Raw genomic sequence first — 13505 nt, forward strand, 5'->3', positions numbered from 1 at the left:
CTTTCTCAAAAAGTTGCAAATAGAGATACCATTTGACCCAGCAATTCCACTACTAGGAATATACCCCAAAGAGACCATAACTGACATCCAAGCAGACATATGCACACCCAGGTTTATTGTGGCTTTGTTCACAGTAGTAAGGAGTTGGAAACAACCTAAGGGCCCATCACCAAATGAATGGATAGAGAAGCTGTGGTATATTCACACAATGGAATAATATGCTGCATTGAAAAACAAGCAACTCATGCAATATTATTCAAAATGGGTGACCCTGGAGGACATTATGCTGAGTGATGTATCTCAGTCACAAAGGGACAAATACTTCATGGTGCCACTGCTGTAAAACAGGACTTACATCAGCGTTGGGGGGAGGCTGAGGAAGATGGGCTCCATAGTGTATACTGCAATGAGACATATGAGGGAGAAAACTATTTAAAAGGGATATTTGATTAGGTATTTTTGTTATGGTGGGAGTCTAGAGCGAAGGCTGCATAGTGGAGTGGACCTGGGGAGAGGGATTGTAAAACAATGAAAGAATTTTCTTTTACTTTTCCAAGAAGGGAGTATACTGGGGGATAGGGTTGGGAGGGGTAAAAGTGCAACAATGAATGAATGGAAATCCAAAGTCTCTGTAAATTTTCATTGACATTAATAATAAAAAAATTTTATAAAAAAGAACAAACAAATATGTCTTGGAGAAAGTGAAGCAAGAGTGCTCCTTGGAGGCAAAGACGATGAAGCTTCAGACATGTTAATAAGGAGAGACTATTCCTTGGAGAAGGACATCAGGCTTGGAAGGGCAGAAGATTGGCGGAGAGGAAGACCCTCAATCAGGGAGACTGCCACATTGACTGCCACAATGGGTTCTAGTGTGTCAGGAAGTGTGTGAATGGCACATGCCAGGTCAGGGTTCAGATCTGTTGTTCATAGGATTGCTATGGATTGTACCTGACTTGATGATACCTAACAACAGTAACACGTCTTTTCATATTTTTTTTTTTATTTTGGAGAATTTCTGACCTAAGACCAAGGAAACAGAACAGTATAAGGATGGCTATGTTCCTAACACCCAGCACCAGCACCAGCAATTATCAACTCCTGAGTAATCTTGGTTCTACATTTCTCCCATTTCTTAAAATTTATTTATTTCCTTCTTTTTTTTTTTTTACTATTAAGCACATCCAGGACATAGCATTGTTTAATTAAAAAATATTTCATATTCCTACTCGTCAAGCTGGAAAGCCTCTGGGAGGAAATAACATGTCCAACCGTTAATTTAGATCTACAGTCATGGGAGGACAGTTTTGGGGAGATTACTCCAGGTAGAAGAAACTTTGAGAAATGGCCAGATGCCTGGATCATACTGACTAGATTGTGGAGGAATGGGATAGTTTTTATTTTATCATTAGTGAAATGGTTTAGGATGTTGAGTAGACCGGTGGCCAGCCTAATAATTTTAGTTCTCTATCCACTAGTGTTTCCTAGGGAGAAAGAGGAACAATCTCCTCTCTGTGATTTATAGCCTCAGAAACCCAATAGAGGGTCAGCTGTGAGTAGGTTTCAACTTGAAGACAATGAGAGCCATCTTCAGGGGCTGAGTGTAGGAAGGAGACTGAGAAGACAGACCTGAGTGTGTTCTCCCAGCATTTCTTCTTCTCTCTCCAACAGGGGAAGATTTTTGAGACACTGAAAATATGCCCTATGCCTGAATTTGCTCGTTTCTTTCATGATCTGCTACCACTAAAAAAGTATCCAGATATTGTGGTTACAGACCTCCGCTATGGGACCATTTCTGTGAAGCTGTTCCAGCCAAAAGCATCCTCCTCGACCCTCAGGCCTGGCATCTTGTTCCTCCACGGTGGTGGGCTGGTCTTGGGGAGCATGAGTAAGAGCTTTTGTAATCTTGAAAAGTACAAGAGCACCCACACCTTCAAAGCAGTCTACCTTTGATATATATCATTGTTATTGTTGTTATATGTCATCAATTTGGCTAGCTTTATAATGACCCTATTAATAACAAACTTAAACCTTGCTCCATTCTACAGTATCCTAACACACTCTCTATTATGCTTAAGCCTGTAGTGGTAGTTACTATATTAATCCATCTCGTCCAGCTATGTAATAGGACAAAATCCCAGGATCTTTCCAGAGTTTAACAAGCACTCTGTGGCCAGGGACCATGTCTATATACAGTGAATGGGTCTCAGATCATTCAAACAGCAACGATAGCAATGACAATTTCATTTTGGAAGTAAGCCAAGAGACTCATAGCATTCTTAAGGTACAGAGTAGAACTTCCCCATAGGGATTTTGAAACTTTAACCTCTATGAAAAGCAGCTCTGGAGCTGTAGTATATGTCAGTATACTAACCAAAAGATCAGAAGTTCAAATCTTTCAGTCATTCCTCAGGATAAAGATGAATAGTCTTCTATAAATATTTATAGCCTTAGAAACCCAGTGCATAATCACTATGTGTTTGATCCAACTTAATGTCATTAAATTCCATCTCTCTATATATATACGGTGATAGATCGCTGTTATTGTTGTTATGTGCTGTTGAGGTGACTGTGACACATCTGAATCCGGTTCTCTCTGGAGCCATCTTTACCATCTCCAATATGCTTGAGCCCATTCTTAGTTTCCATGTCAATCTATCGTGTTGAGGTTCTTCTTCTATCTGATCCTCCAGCCTATCTAAGCATGATATTCTTTTCTAATCGCTGGTCCCTCTTAACAATACACTCAAAGTAGGTTAGACAAAACTTCACCATCCTTGCTTCCAAGGTGCACCCTGGTTGTACTTTCTCCAAGATAGACTTGTTTGTTCCTTTGATAGTCCACTGGATAGTCAATACTCTTTTCCAACACCACACCTCAAAGGCATCTAATTTGCTGGAATCATTAGTCATTGTTCAACATGCAGATGGGTAGCGAAGACCATGACTTGAGTCAGCTACAACTTAGTCTTTAAACTGATTTCCTTGCTGGTGAGCACTTTGGAGAGGTCCCTGACACCATATTTTCTAATGTAATATATCCTTTGATCTCTTGACAGCCTGTAGATATCAAGGGTGTTCATTGTGGATCCAAGTAAAATGGAACAGTTGACAATTTCAATTTTTTCCCCATTTTTTTAAAGTTTTTATTGATGGATGCACATGGACTTTAGATTTTGTTGAAAGCAGCCACCTCCATGGACTGCACAGTCTCCAAAAGCAGTTCTCTGTTCTTCCAGCATATCTGTGACAACTCTATCATCTTCAACGACACACTGTACCTGAAGCTTCCTAATTCCATATCCCACTGGTACTAGCTTGGAAAAGCCCCAGACCAAGCCGTCTGCCTGAATACTGCTGACACACTCTTCCAGTTTTACCATGTCAATTTCATCATCCCAAGGCTTTCACTTCTAATAAGATGGAAGACTTGGCAACAAGTGCAGGTTTTGGGGCTTTTTTTGAGTCATACTGTACAAGACGTTCTTCTCTTAGCTTCTTTGCCTCCTCAATTTCCTCCTCCTCCTCAGACCCAAAGAGATCAATGTCATTGTCATCTTTACTGAGTGCAGCTCCACTTCCAGTGGTGTCTTCCACATCAGCAGGGCCACACTTGTCCAACACTTTCTTCACTCCTGGCACGCTGGCCTTTTCCTTCTAGTAAGACTTGATCTGATTATAGCAATGTAAGGCATGACATAGGTCGGCGGGTGGGGGGCTGGAGATGGCTTCACACACCGCCACTTCCGCTTGTGATGGCACATACTCCTCGTCGGCCAGGTAATCATTGAGGACCTGGAGGCCGGTGGTGGTCTTGAGGTCTCTGAAGCCCATGATGTTGGCTGCACGTGGAGCTAGGCAGCAGCAGAGGCCAAGAAGAGGGGAGGAAGTCAGCCCCAAGCACTCAAAGAGAGGAGGGTAGGCGAGAATTTCAATTTTTTCTCTGTCATGATGCTGCCTACTGTCCCAGTGGGGAGGATTTTTGTTTTCTTGATATTGAGATGTAATTAATATTGAAGGCTATAGTCTTTGATCTTCTACAGCAAGTACCTTACGTCCTCCTGACTTTCAGCAAACATGGTTGTATCATCTGCTTGACACTAGTTATTGATGAGTCTTTCTCTGATCCTGATTTCACATTCTTCTTCATAAAGTCTGACCTCTTTTATGCTCTGTTTTGCATACAAATTGAGTAGGTATGGCAAAAGGATACAGATTAGCTACACACATACCTTTTTTACTTTTAAACCATACATCTTCCCCCTCTCCCTTGCTCCATTTGGACAGCTGTCTTGTAATGTAGATAAAGAATTTGCATGAGCACAATTATGTGGCCTAGAATTTCCAGTCCTCTCAACTATAGCCATAATTTGTTATGATATGCACGCAAATGTCTTCGCATGGTAAATAAAACACAGATAAACATCCTTCTAGTATTCTCTACTTTCCATCAAGATCCACCTGACATCAGCAATGATATCCCTAGGTCTATGGCTTCTAAATCCAGCTTGACTTTCTGGCAGTTCTCTGTTGATTCCCAATTATAGCTGGTTTTTAATACTCTTTAGCAAGATTTTTGCTTGCATGTGCTATTACTAATATTGCCCAATAATACTCTGTTGGACCACATTTTTTTTGAATGGAAACAAATATGCCAGTTGACTCTCCACTGGGATTTTACAGCAATTGAAAAAACTATCTATCCAAGAACTTGGCTATGGTCTTGAGTAAGAAGGGAGTCGCTATCAAATAGCTTTACTACAGTAGCTCATGTTGAATGTTAAAAACCTTTTGTTTTCTAGAAACCCATTACGGTATATGCTGCCATTTGTGCAAGGAGAGCGACTCGGTGGTTCTATCTGTTGGGTAAGTAACAGGGTGAGCGGGAGGAGGTGCCAGCTGCTACCAGGGGAGTAAGAGGGTGGCAAGCTGATGTAGGTAGACAGACGGAGTGTTAGAGGACCAGGAAGAAGGCATGGGTTGTACCATGTCTGTAAGACTGTAGGAAGAAAAGGCAGGTAACAAGTGAAATATGGAGATACATAGCATGGATACCCCATTCTTGGGTACAGTGCTATTTAAGTAGGGACAATTAGTGCACGGAATCTTTTGACAGAGCATGGGATATGATGTTTGTTAAGTAGATAAGTTGATGAGTTTTTTGCTAGGTACACTTTTGGGTAAGATTCCTTTCTTTTGAGCAGAACAATTCAGAGAGTGCTGTATATTCAGTCCCTTCCTCCTTTAAGTGCCACGGTTACTAGGATAACTGTTTCCAAGAGCTCTTAGAGGGAGACCCACCCTGGCTGAGAAGTGAGAGGAGTAAAGAAACCACTCTCATATCTTATTTCTGAGCCACCAATCTACCTGGAACCTCCAAATAGGATTAGTGGATGTTGGATAGGGAACCTAGGGTGAATGTTCCTTGAGTCTACCATGCTGAGCCAATTTTGTGATTGTGAGATTCTTGTGATCTTAAGATCTGCCCAGGACCCTCTCCTGTGATCCTTTCCAGAGCATTCAGCAGTGATAGGTAGGCACCATCCAGTGCTTCTGGTTTCAAGGTAGTGGAGTTTAAAGGTCACTGGTCTTTTGGATGAATTTTTTCTCTATGTCTTTGATTTTCTTTGCTCTTCTTTGTCCTGGACAAAGAGAGACCAATAGTTCACAGGCTTTTAAGACTCTAGTCTTACTACTCTGGACCCAATGGTGTAACAACGTCCATGACGTTTGATCTTGTTGGATGAAGAGAAGGAAATTTGGATTGAACTGCTGACCCAAAGGTGGCATCTTTCTTGTAGTTTGAATTCACCAGTGGCTCCATGGGAGAAAGATGGACAATCTCCTCCTATGTGATTGTATGTGGTAATTTGTGTACCATAGAATTGGAACGGACACATAACTGACCCTCTGGGGGGCTTTCAGGAGGATATTGCCCATCCTTCTCCCAAGGAACAGCTGGTGACTTCGAACCATGTATCTTTGGTATTGCAGCTCAGCTTCTTACCACTAGGCCACTAGAGCTTAGAGATAGTTAAAAGCCTCCCACCAATCTGGGGTGAAGCAGAACTAATTAGAAGCAAAATCCACATAATCATAGATTTGCTAATAGAAGAATCATGGGAGCCAGGAATAGGTCACAGTCAAAAAACAAACATTATTAGGTAGGTTCAGAAAGATAGAGCTAATGTTAGTGATTTTTAAGGAGTTGGCCACTAGCTGAGTGACTGTGGTCATAGCCAGTCCGGAATAGCCATAAAGATGGTGGGAACTATCCTATTTGCCCAGCACTAAGAGCTCCACATTGATAAGCGTGTCCTTTATGTCCTTTACCTGGCCAGATAAAGAAGGAAAGACAGAGAAGGAAAAGCAACAGAGAAAGAATGAAAGAATGGCTGGAAGGAGGGGGAGAAAACAAGACAGCACTAGGGGTAAAAATGGGCTTAAAAATGTTTACTGTGGCAAGAAGCTGCACTACAATCATGAAGGTGCCTGGTTCAAATCCACCAGATGCTCAGCTGGAAAAAAGGAAGGGCTATCTCTGCCAATGCCAGTCAGATCCAATTTGATGGTATACAACAACAACAAAAGACGCTTACAAGTAATAATAATTTAACCTTCTGTCATGGCAATCCCACACTTGTCAGAATAAAACTGTTCTTTTTTCATAGCTCTGACCTTTGGGAAGCAAATTGCCAGGTTTTACTTCCAAAAATCCTCTAGGAGGATTTGAACTGCCAACTTTTGGTTAGTAGCTAAACACTTAGCTTATTGGACCATCTACAACTCCTAAAGGATGCAGACAGGTTTTGGATCTACTGGCTTGATGAGCTAGTATTCTTTGATCTCTCTCCAGATACCGCAAGCTAGCCAAGCACAAATTTCCAGCACCAGAAACGGACTGCACCGCAGCCGCAATCCACTTCCTGAAATCTCTGCATTGGTATGGAGTGGATCCTGCCCGGGTTGTGGTATGTGGTGACAGTGTGGGAGGCGCAATGGCAGCTGTACTTTGTCAAGAACTCAGGAACAGACAGGATATTCCCATGTTCCGTGCTCAGATTCTGATCTACGCTGTTTTGCAAGGCCTGGACTTCCAACTCCCTTCTTACCAGCAGAACAAGAATGTGCCCTTACTTTCCAGGGACTTTGCCTTTTACTGTTGGAGTCGATACCTAGATATCGACCCCTCTTGGAAATGCACAATCTTTAAGGGCGCCCATTTGCCTACGGAAGTCTGGAAAAAATATGCCAAGTGGTTGGGCCCAGAAAACATCCCAGATAGGTTCAAACAGCGAGGCTATCGGTGTGTGCCCCATGCACCCCTCAATGAGAATGCCTACTTGGAAATAAGCTTAGCTCTGGAGAGAACTAGCTCACCTCTGATAGCAGACGATGACATTGTAGCTCAGGTCCCTGAAGCCTGTATTGTGACCTGTGAGTATGATTTTATTCGAGACAACTTGCTGTTGTACAAAAAGAGACTGGAGGACCTGGGTGTGCCAGTAACATGGCACCACATGGAAGACGGTTTTCATGGAGTGCTCAACACCATTGACATGGGATGCTTACACTTCCCCTGCTCCACAAGGATTATGAATGTGGTAACCAACTTTATCAAGGGCTTGTGACCACTTTTCTTTTATGCTGGCACCATGAGGACTGTGGATCCCACTGCATCCACTTTTCCATGGGGTTCTCTGTTGCTTATTTAGAAGACGCTAAATGGGACTAGGGAAGATGTGGAGTTGGCCTCTTCCCTTTTGTTTCAGTTACCAACTTGTGACATGCATGATTCTGACATCTGAAAGGAGAACGGTAGAGGGGACAGGGTTTAGGGTGAGAGCTCTCTGTCCATGCTCACTCTTGGGAAATTTTGGGTTAGCCAACTTCAATAGTGACTTTTGGGCATGAACCAGCATGTAAGAGTGATTCAGAGCCTCCCTAAGATTAGGAATAAAACAGAGACACCAGTGCAATCTCATGGATTTTAACTGAGTTCATCCTCCTTTTCTGGGTGAATAGTGACACTTTTCTCACTCCTTCTCAGCTCCTACTAAACTCCTGGTCTTTTCTGCCTGAGCTGAAGAGTTAAGTCAGCATAGATAACCATCATCATAACTACAGACCCAGATAACACCATTTTGGAGGAGGGGACATTCATATACCTTTATGCTAAACCACTCTGGGAATCTTTTCTCAATAGTTTTCCAAGACTCTGGAAAGGTGTACCAGTTAACTCAGGAAATGTGTCATCTGGTAATGCACAGCTAGTTTACTTTCTTTGATTCTAGAAACTTCGTCAAGTTCCTAAGGCAAAACGGGAAAAAAATGACAAAATTTGCCTTTGCTTCATCCGGTTCATTCTTCTTCACTCTCATCCGCCCTCTTCCGCATTGAAGGTTTACAGAACAGATCAGTCTTTCATTCAGCAGATTCCATGCATTTTGTTTCATAATATTGGTTATATCACCTAACAACGTGCAGACCACTTCTTGTGTTTCATGTTTTCATTTCTACTTTTCTCCTGCCCTTGTCTGGCTTTGGAACTTTGCTCTTGAGCAATTTCTGCCTCTTTGATTTCAAATGGTTGATGATTCTAAGAAATGCATACCTCTTGAGTGTAATTGATTTCTTTATAGACGTGTCTATTGTTTGGATAAAAATTAAGCCATGAGGTGAGTTCATTTCTAGGCTTGAATGGTGGCTACGGGTCAAAGTCTTGGGGTTTCCACCAAGACCAACAAGCCTGGACTTTTTTTGCTATTTCTTTTTATGACTTTGAATTTTATTCCACAGCTTTTACCCACTTTTTTCAGGATCTTCTAACATGATCCCTTTGGGAATAGTTAGTACGGGATAGTTGAGCACCTTTTAGTTCTTGTCTCAGGGTTGTGGAAACAGACGTTCACTTGGTCCTTAGGATTATTTCCATATATATTTTTCCCTTTGTTCTTACTCATCTGAGACTAAAAATGAGAAATAGCTGCCCCTTATATAGTCACCTTATACGCAGCCTTAAATGCACTTACCAGTCTATGTCAGGATATTTCAAGGGCAGCTATCTGGCCAAAAGATTCGAAGCAGTCCATATTTGTTCTCATTGCCAAGAAAGGTGATCCAACTGAATGTGGAAATTATGAGACAATGTCATTGATTATGCAAGCAAAACACTGCTGAAGATCATTCAAAAACGGCTGGAATAGTAAATATATAAGGAACTTCCAGAAGTTCCAGCAGGATTTAGAAGAGGCCGTGGCACCAGGGATATAATTTCTGATGTCAGATGGCTACAGGCTGAAAGTAAGGAGTGCCCGAAGAACGTCTATTTGTGCTTTATTGACCGTTGTTATTATGTGCCTTCAGGTTGCTTGCAACTCATAGCAATTCTCCACACAACAGCCCTGAAGCCTACTCTATCCTGCACCAACTTTACTGTCTGACACACCTACCCTTCTTTTTTTTTTTTAATTATTTTTGTGTGCGTGTACCGTCAAATCAGATTTGACTGGTACAGGAGGAGATTGTCCCTCCTTTCCCGGCAGAGCATCTGGTGGATTCGAACTGTGCGCCTCTGGGATTGTAGTTGCAGCTCTTTGCCACTAGGCCACCAGAGCTCCCCACACCTACCCTTCTTACCCCAGCCACTGAATCAATATATCTCCTCAAAGGTCTCCCTTTCTTTCTCTGTTCTTCCCCCCTTCCAAGCATGATGTCTTTCTTCAAGGACTGGTTCCTCCTTGAAACATGCCCAAAGTGTGTCAGAATAAGCCTCAGAATCTTTGCCTCCTTGTCTCACCCTCTCTAGGATGAACCTGTTTGTTCTCCTAGCAATCCATGGTATATTCAACACTCGTCTCCATCACCACAGCTCAAAGGCATGAATTCTATTTCTGTCATCTCTAGTCATTGCCCAGCTCTCTGATGTATGGCAAGCAATTGTGAAGACTATGGCCTGGATCAGGCACATCTTAGTCCCTAGAATAATGCCATTGCTCTTCAGTACTCTGGCGATGTCAGAGGGCTTTCCCAGTGCAATTCATCTTTTGGTTTCCTGGCTGCTGGTACCAAGAGTGTTGATTGTGGAGCCAAGCAAACTAAAACTGTTAACAATCTTTATTGATTATATAAAGGAATTTGACTGTGCAAATCATGACAAGTGTGGCTGACACTGAAAAGAATAAGAATCCCAAAGCACTGTCCATGTCCATGTCCAAAGTTTGTGAGGTGAAGCCTAATTATTATTGCCTCCAAAGAGCACTCTAGCTGTACCCTCTCCAAGACATATCTGTTCATCCTTTTGGCCATCCATGGGATGCTCAGTGCTCTTCTCCAAAACCACAGCTCAAAGGTGTCAATTTTTTTCTGTCATCCTTATTTATTGTCCAGGTCTCAGATGCATAGCTAGCAATTGGAAAGACTATGGCCTGACTCAAATGCACTTTAATCTTTAAACTGACATCACCACTCAATAATTTGGAAAGGTCCCTACCTGTTGGAGAACATGATTTTGGAAAGGGTGGAGGGTTGAAGAAGGAGAGGAAGTACAGCAGCAGAACTCCACTTCTTGCTACAACACAGCTAACTGATATACCAACTACTACTCAGTTCTACATTTGTCTTCTGGACTCAAGTCAGTGAAGCACTTCTATCTGAAATATCTCTGGCATCATGGCAAAGAGATTGTGAATGTGGTGAAATAAGAGCCAGAAGTCATCTGAGTTCTCCACTAGTTCACATAGTTCCCTGTGAACTACAGCTCTGAACCCTGCACTGTCTCTGACATACTTTGTTTCCATTGCCCCAGTCACTGTGTCAATCCATCTCATCCAGAATCTACCTCTCCTGTGCTGTTCTTCCACCCTTCCAAGTCTGATGTCCTTTTCCAAGGACTAGTCCCTCCTGGCAACCTGTCCAAAGTATGTGAGACAGTTTCAAAATCTTTGCCTTCAGGAGCAACCTGGTTTCACCTTCTCCTGTTTGTTCTCTTGACAGTCCATGGTATGTTTAATACTCGTCTCTAGCACCATAACTCAAAGGCTCAGAAGCAGCAGTCATCATTTCTGCTTCCCTTTCATTAGCCAGAACAAGTCAAATGACCAAGTCTGAAGGTGAAGTAACAGAGAAGCAGAATTTTCTGTTTTCTCAGGAAATAATGCAGGGGTTTTTTGTTTTTGTTTTTTTTTACACATCATTACAATTTAATGGCTAGCTTTGGTGGCACTATTCTCCGAAGAGTTATGCTGCTAACTCAAAGGCCATACCCCTCTGGAGATTCAAATCTACCAGCAACTCTGTAAAAGAAAGATAAGCAGGCTTCTCCAGTGTTATTTACAGCCTCAGAAAATCTGTTAGTCAATTATCAGTTGGTTCTGACTTGGTGGTAATGAGACTTTTGAGTTATTATAGTTTACTAAGTTCTTGATGATAACACTTCCACAACCTTTCTTACTTTTAAAAAGTTCATTTCAGCAAGCTCTGGTGGCCTAGTAGCAAGAAACTGCACTGCAATCCTAGAGGTGCATGGTTTGAATCCACCAGATGCTCTGCTGGAGAAGGAGGAACAATCTCCTCCTGTACCAGTCAGATCAGATTTGATGGAACACACACACACAATAAAAATAATTTTAAAAAACCAAAATAAAAAGTTCAGTTCTAGTCATATAAACAAAAATGGATTTGACTTTTAAACAAACCTTGCAATATTAGGCATAAAGTTTAATCTCCCTTTGATCTTCTTCCACTCGACTCTATTTCCTTTTATCTAGATGCATCTGCTGGTACCATATCTTGGTGGTATCTTCCAATCCCTCAATGGAGTCTATGTATTTGCATAAAAAATATTTATCCATAGAAAATGTAGAGTATTGTTTTGTGGCATGATTTTTCTATATATTATTACATAAAACACATTATTATCTAAATATTGTTTTTTAATTTGAGGGGGGTTCTCCACTCAAAAATATAGTGCCAGAAATCAAGGCAAGCAAAAATAAATGTACCTTGCCATTCTTAGCTGTTGCCTATAATTCCTTGTTATGAGTATACTGCCTTTTCAGTCATTTCTCAGTGACACATTTGTTCAGTCTCCAGTTTGCCACTAACCCCAGCAAATCTTTTGTAAACATTTCTGCACAATTTAATTTTTGTGATAAGTTCATAAAGAGAATGGTGAGCTAGGCCCATTCTAAATATTGCAGTTTTTGTGATTAGGTACTGGTGTGTCACCTCTGACTCAGGGACTCCACATGGAACAGAGTGAAATAATGCCCTTGCCTGCACCATCCTCACAATCATTACTGTGTTTGAACCCATTGTAGTTACTGTGTCAATCTACCTCACTGATGGTCTTTCTCTTTATCATTCACCCTCTGTTAGGGTTTGATTCCTACAAGGAAAGTCTCTCAAGGTTCATGTTTGCAGACACATTGACAACCTGACCGAGAGACAGACGAGAAAACTGTAGCTTCAGTTTATTGTTGTTGTTGTGTGCCGTCGAGTCGCCTGTGACTCATAGCGACCCTGTGTACAACAGCTCTGAACTCTGCTCTATCCTGAGCCAACATTATTGTCTCTGACACACCTACCCCCATTACCCTAGTCAGTTTATTAGGAAAAGAAAACTTAGTGACCTGGGAAGAAGTACTGAAAGGATCCGATGGCAGCTGACTGGCAAGAACATTTCACTAAGGATTGGAGAAAGTGGCCATCTGTCTTCCACCCTTATACACAATCAATATGTAGTCAAGTTAGAGATTACATAGGCTAATGAAGTTTCCATTTTGCTAACAATTCTTAATCTAAGGGGAAAACTATCACCTGCTTGATATCTATCAAGTTCTGCAAATATAGCTCAAAACAATAAGGAGAATCAGTCAGCATTCAGGGGAGAAACTAGAAAATCATCATGTTTGATGTGTATTTCTGCTCTTTTCCTCCCAAGAGTGGGTGTCCTCGAGACTTTGCCTAGGGTTTAAGTCTGCTCAAAGGCGTTTGCTTAAAACCCCACAGGGGGAGGGGAGGGGACTGCCAGCAGAGGCCTGGAAGATTCCACTCTGGGAGTGTGTCTTTTTGCTGCTTGTGGATGCTGGTCCTGATGGGCAAGTAAAGGGACGTTTTGGGGCCGTGTGTTTTTTTTTGGATCATGTTTGATGTGTATTGCTACTCTTTTCCCTTCAAGAGTGGGTGTCCTTGAGTCTTTGCCTAGGGTTTAAGTCTACTCAAAGGCGTTTGCTTAAAACCCCACAGGGGAAGGGAGAGAGGACTGCCAACCATCGGGCCAAATTTCTTAATTTTCAAATTAATATTCCTTGAATGTCACTGCAATATTTTGTCTATTTGCTGGACAATTTGGTGTTGCTGTGACAATGCACACTGCTCCACAGTCTTGTCAAATACCATAATGCTTACCCATTATGTACAGTGTTTGCATGAGCTTCCAGATCGATTTATGCTGGGAAGCAGGAGTGGCATCCATTTTCTGAACTAGATGCCTCTGGAAACTCTAC

At 41.9% G+C, this 13505-nt stretch overlaps 1 protein-coding gene across 1 annotated transcript in view; it reads left to right on the plus strand.

The window, feature by feature from the left end:
• AADACL3 (arylacetamide deacetylase-like 3) overlaps nucleotides 1-7628 on the plus strand; it is a 24356-nt gene extending 16728 nt beyond the window's left edge. The window contains exons 3-5 of the mRNA XM_006899569.1: nucleotides 1669-1885; nucleotides 4800-4863; nucleotides 6854-7628. Of these exons, the coding sequence (XP_006899631.1) occupies nucleotides 1669-1885; nucleotides 4800-4863; nucleotides 6854-7628 (1056 nt within the window). The remainder of the gene's footprint in view (nucleotides 1-1668; nucleotides 1886-4799; nucleotides 4864-6853) is intronic.
• Nucleotides 7629-13505: the final 5877 nt, after the last annotated feature.

This window comes from Elephantulus edwardii, unplaced genomic scaffold, assembly GCF_000299155.1.
Source record: "Elephantulus edwardii isolate Elephantulus edwardi_28Jun2011 unplaced genomic scaffold, EleEdw1.0 scaffold00261, whole genome shotgun sequence".
Taxonomy (NCBI): Eukaryota; Metazoa; Chordata; class Mammalia; order Macroscelidea; family Macroscelididae; genus Elephantulus; species Elephantulus edwardii.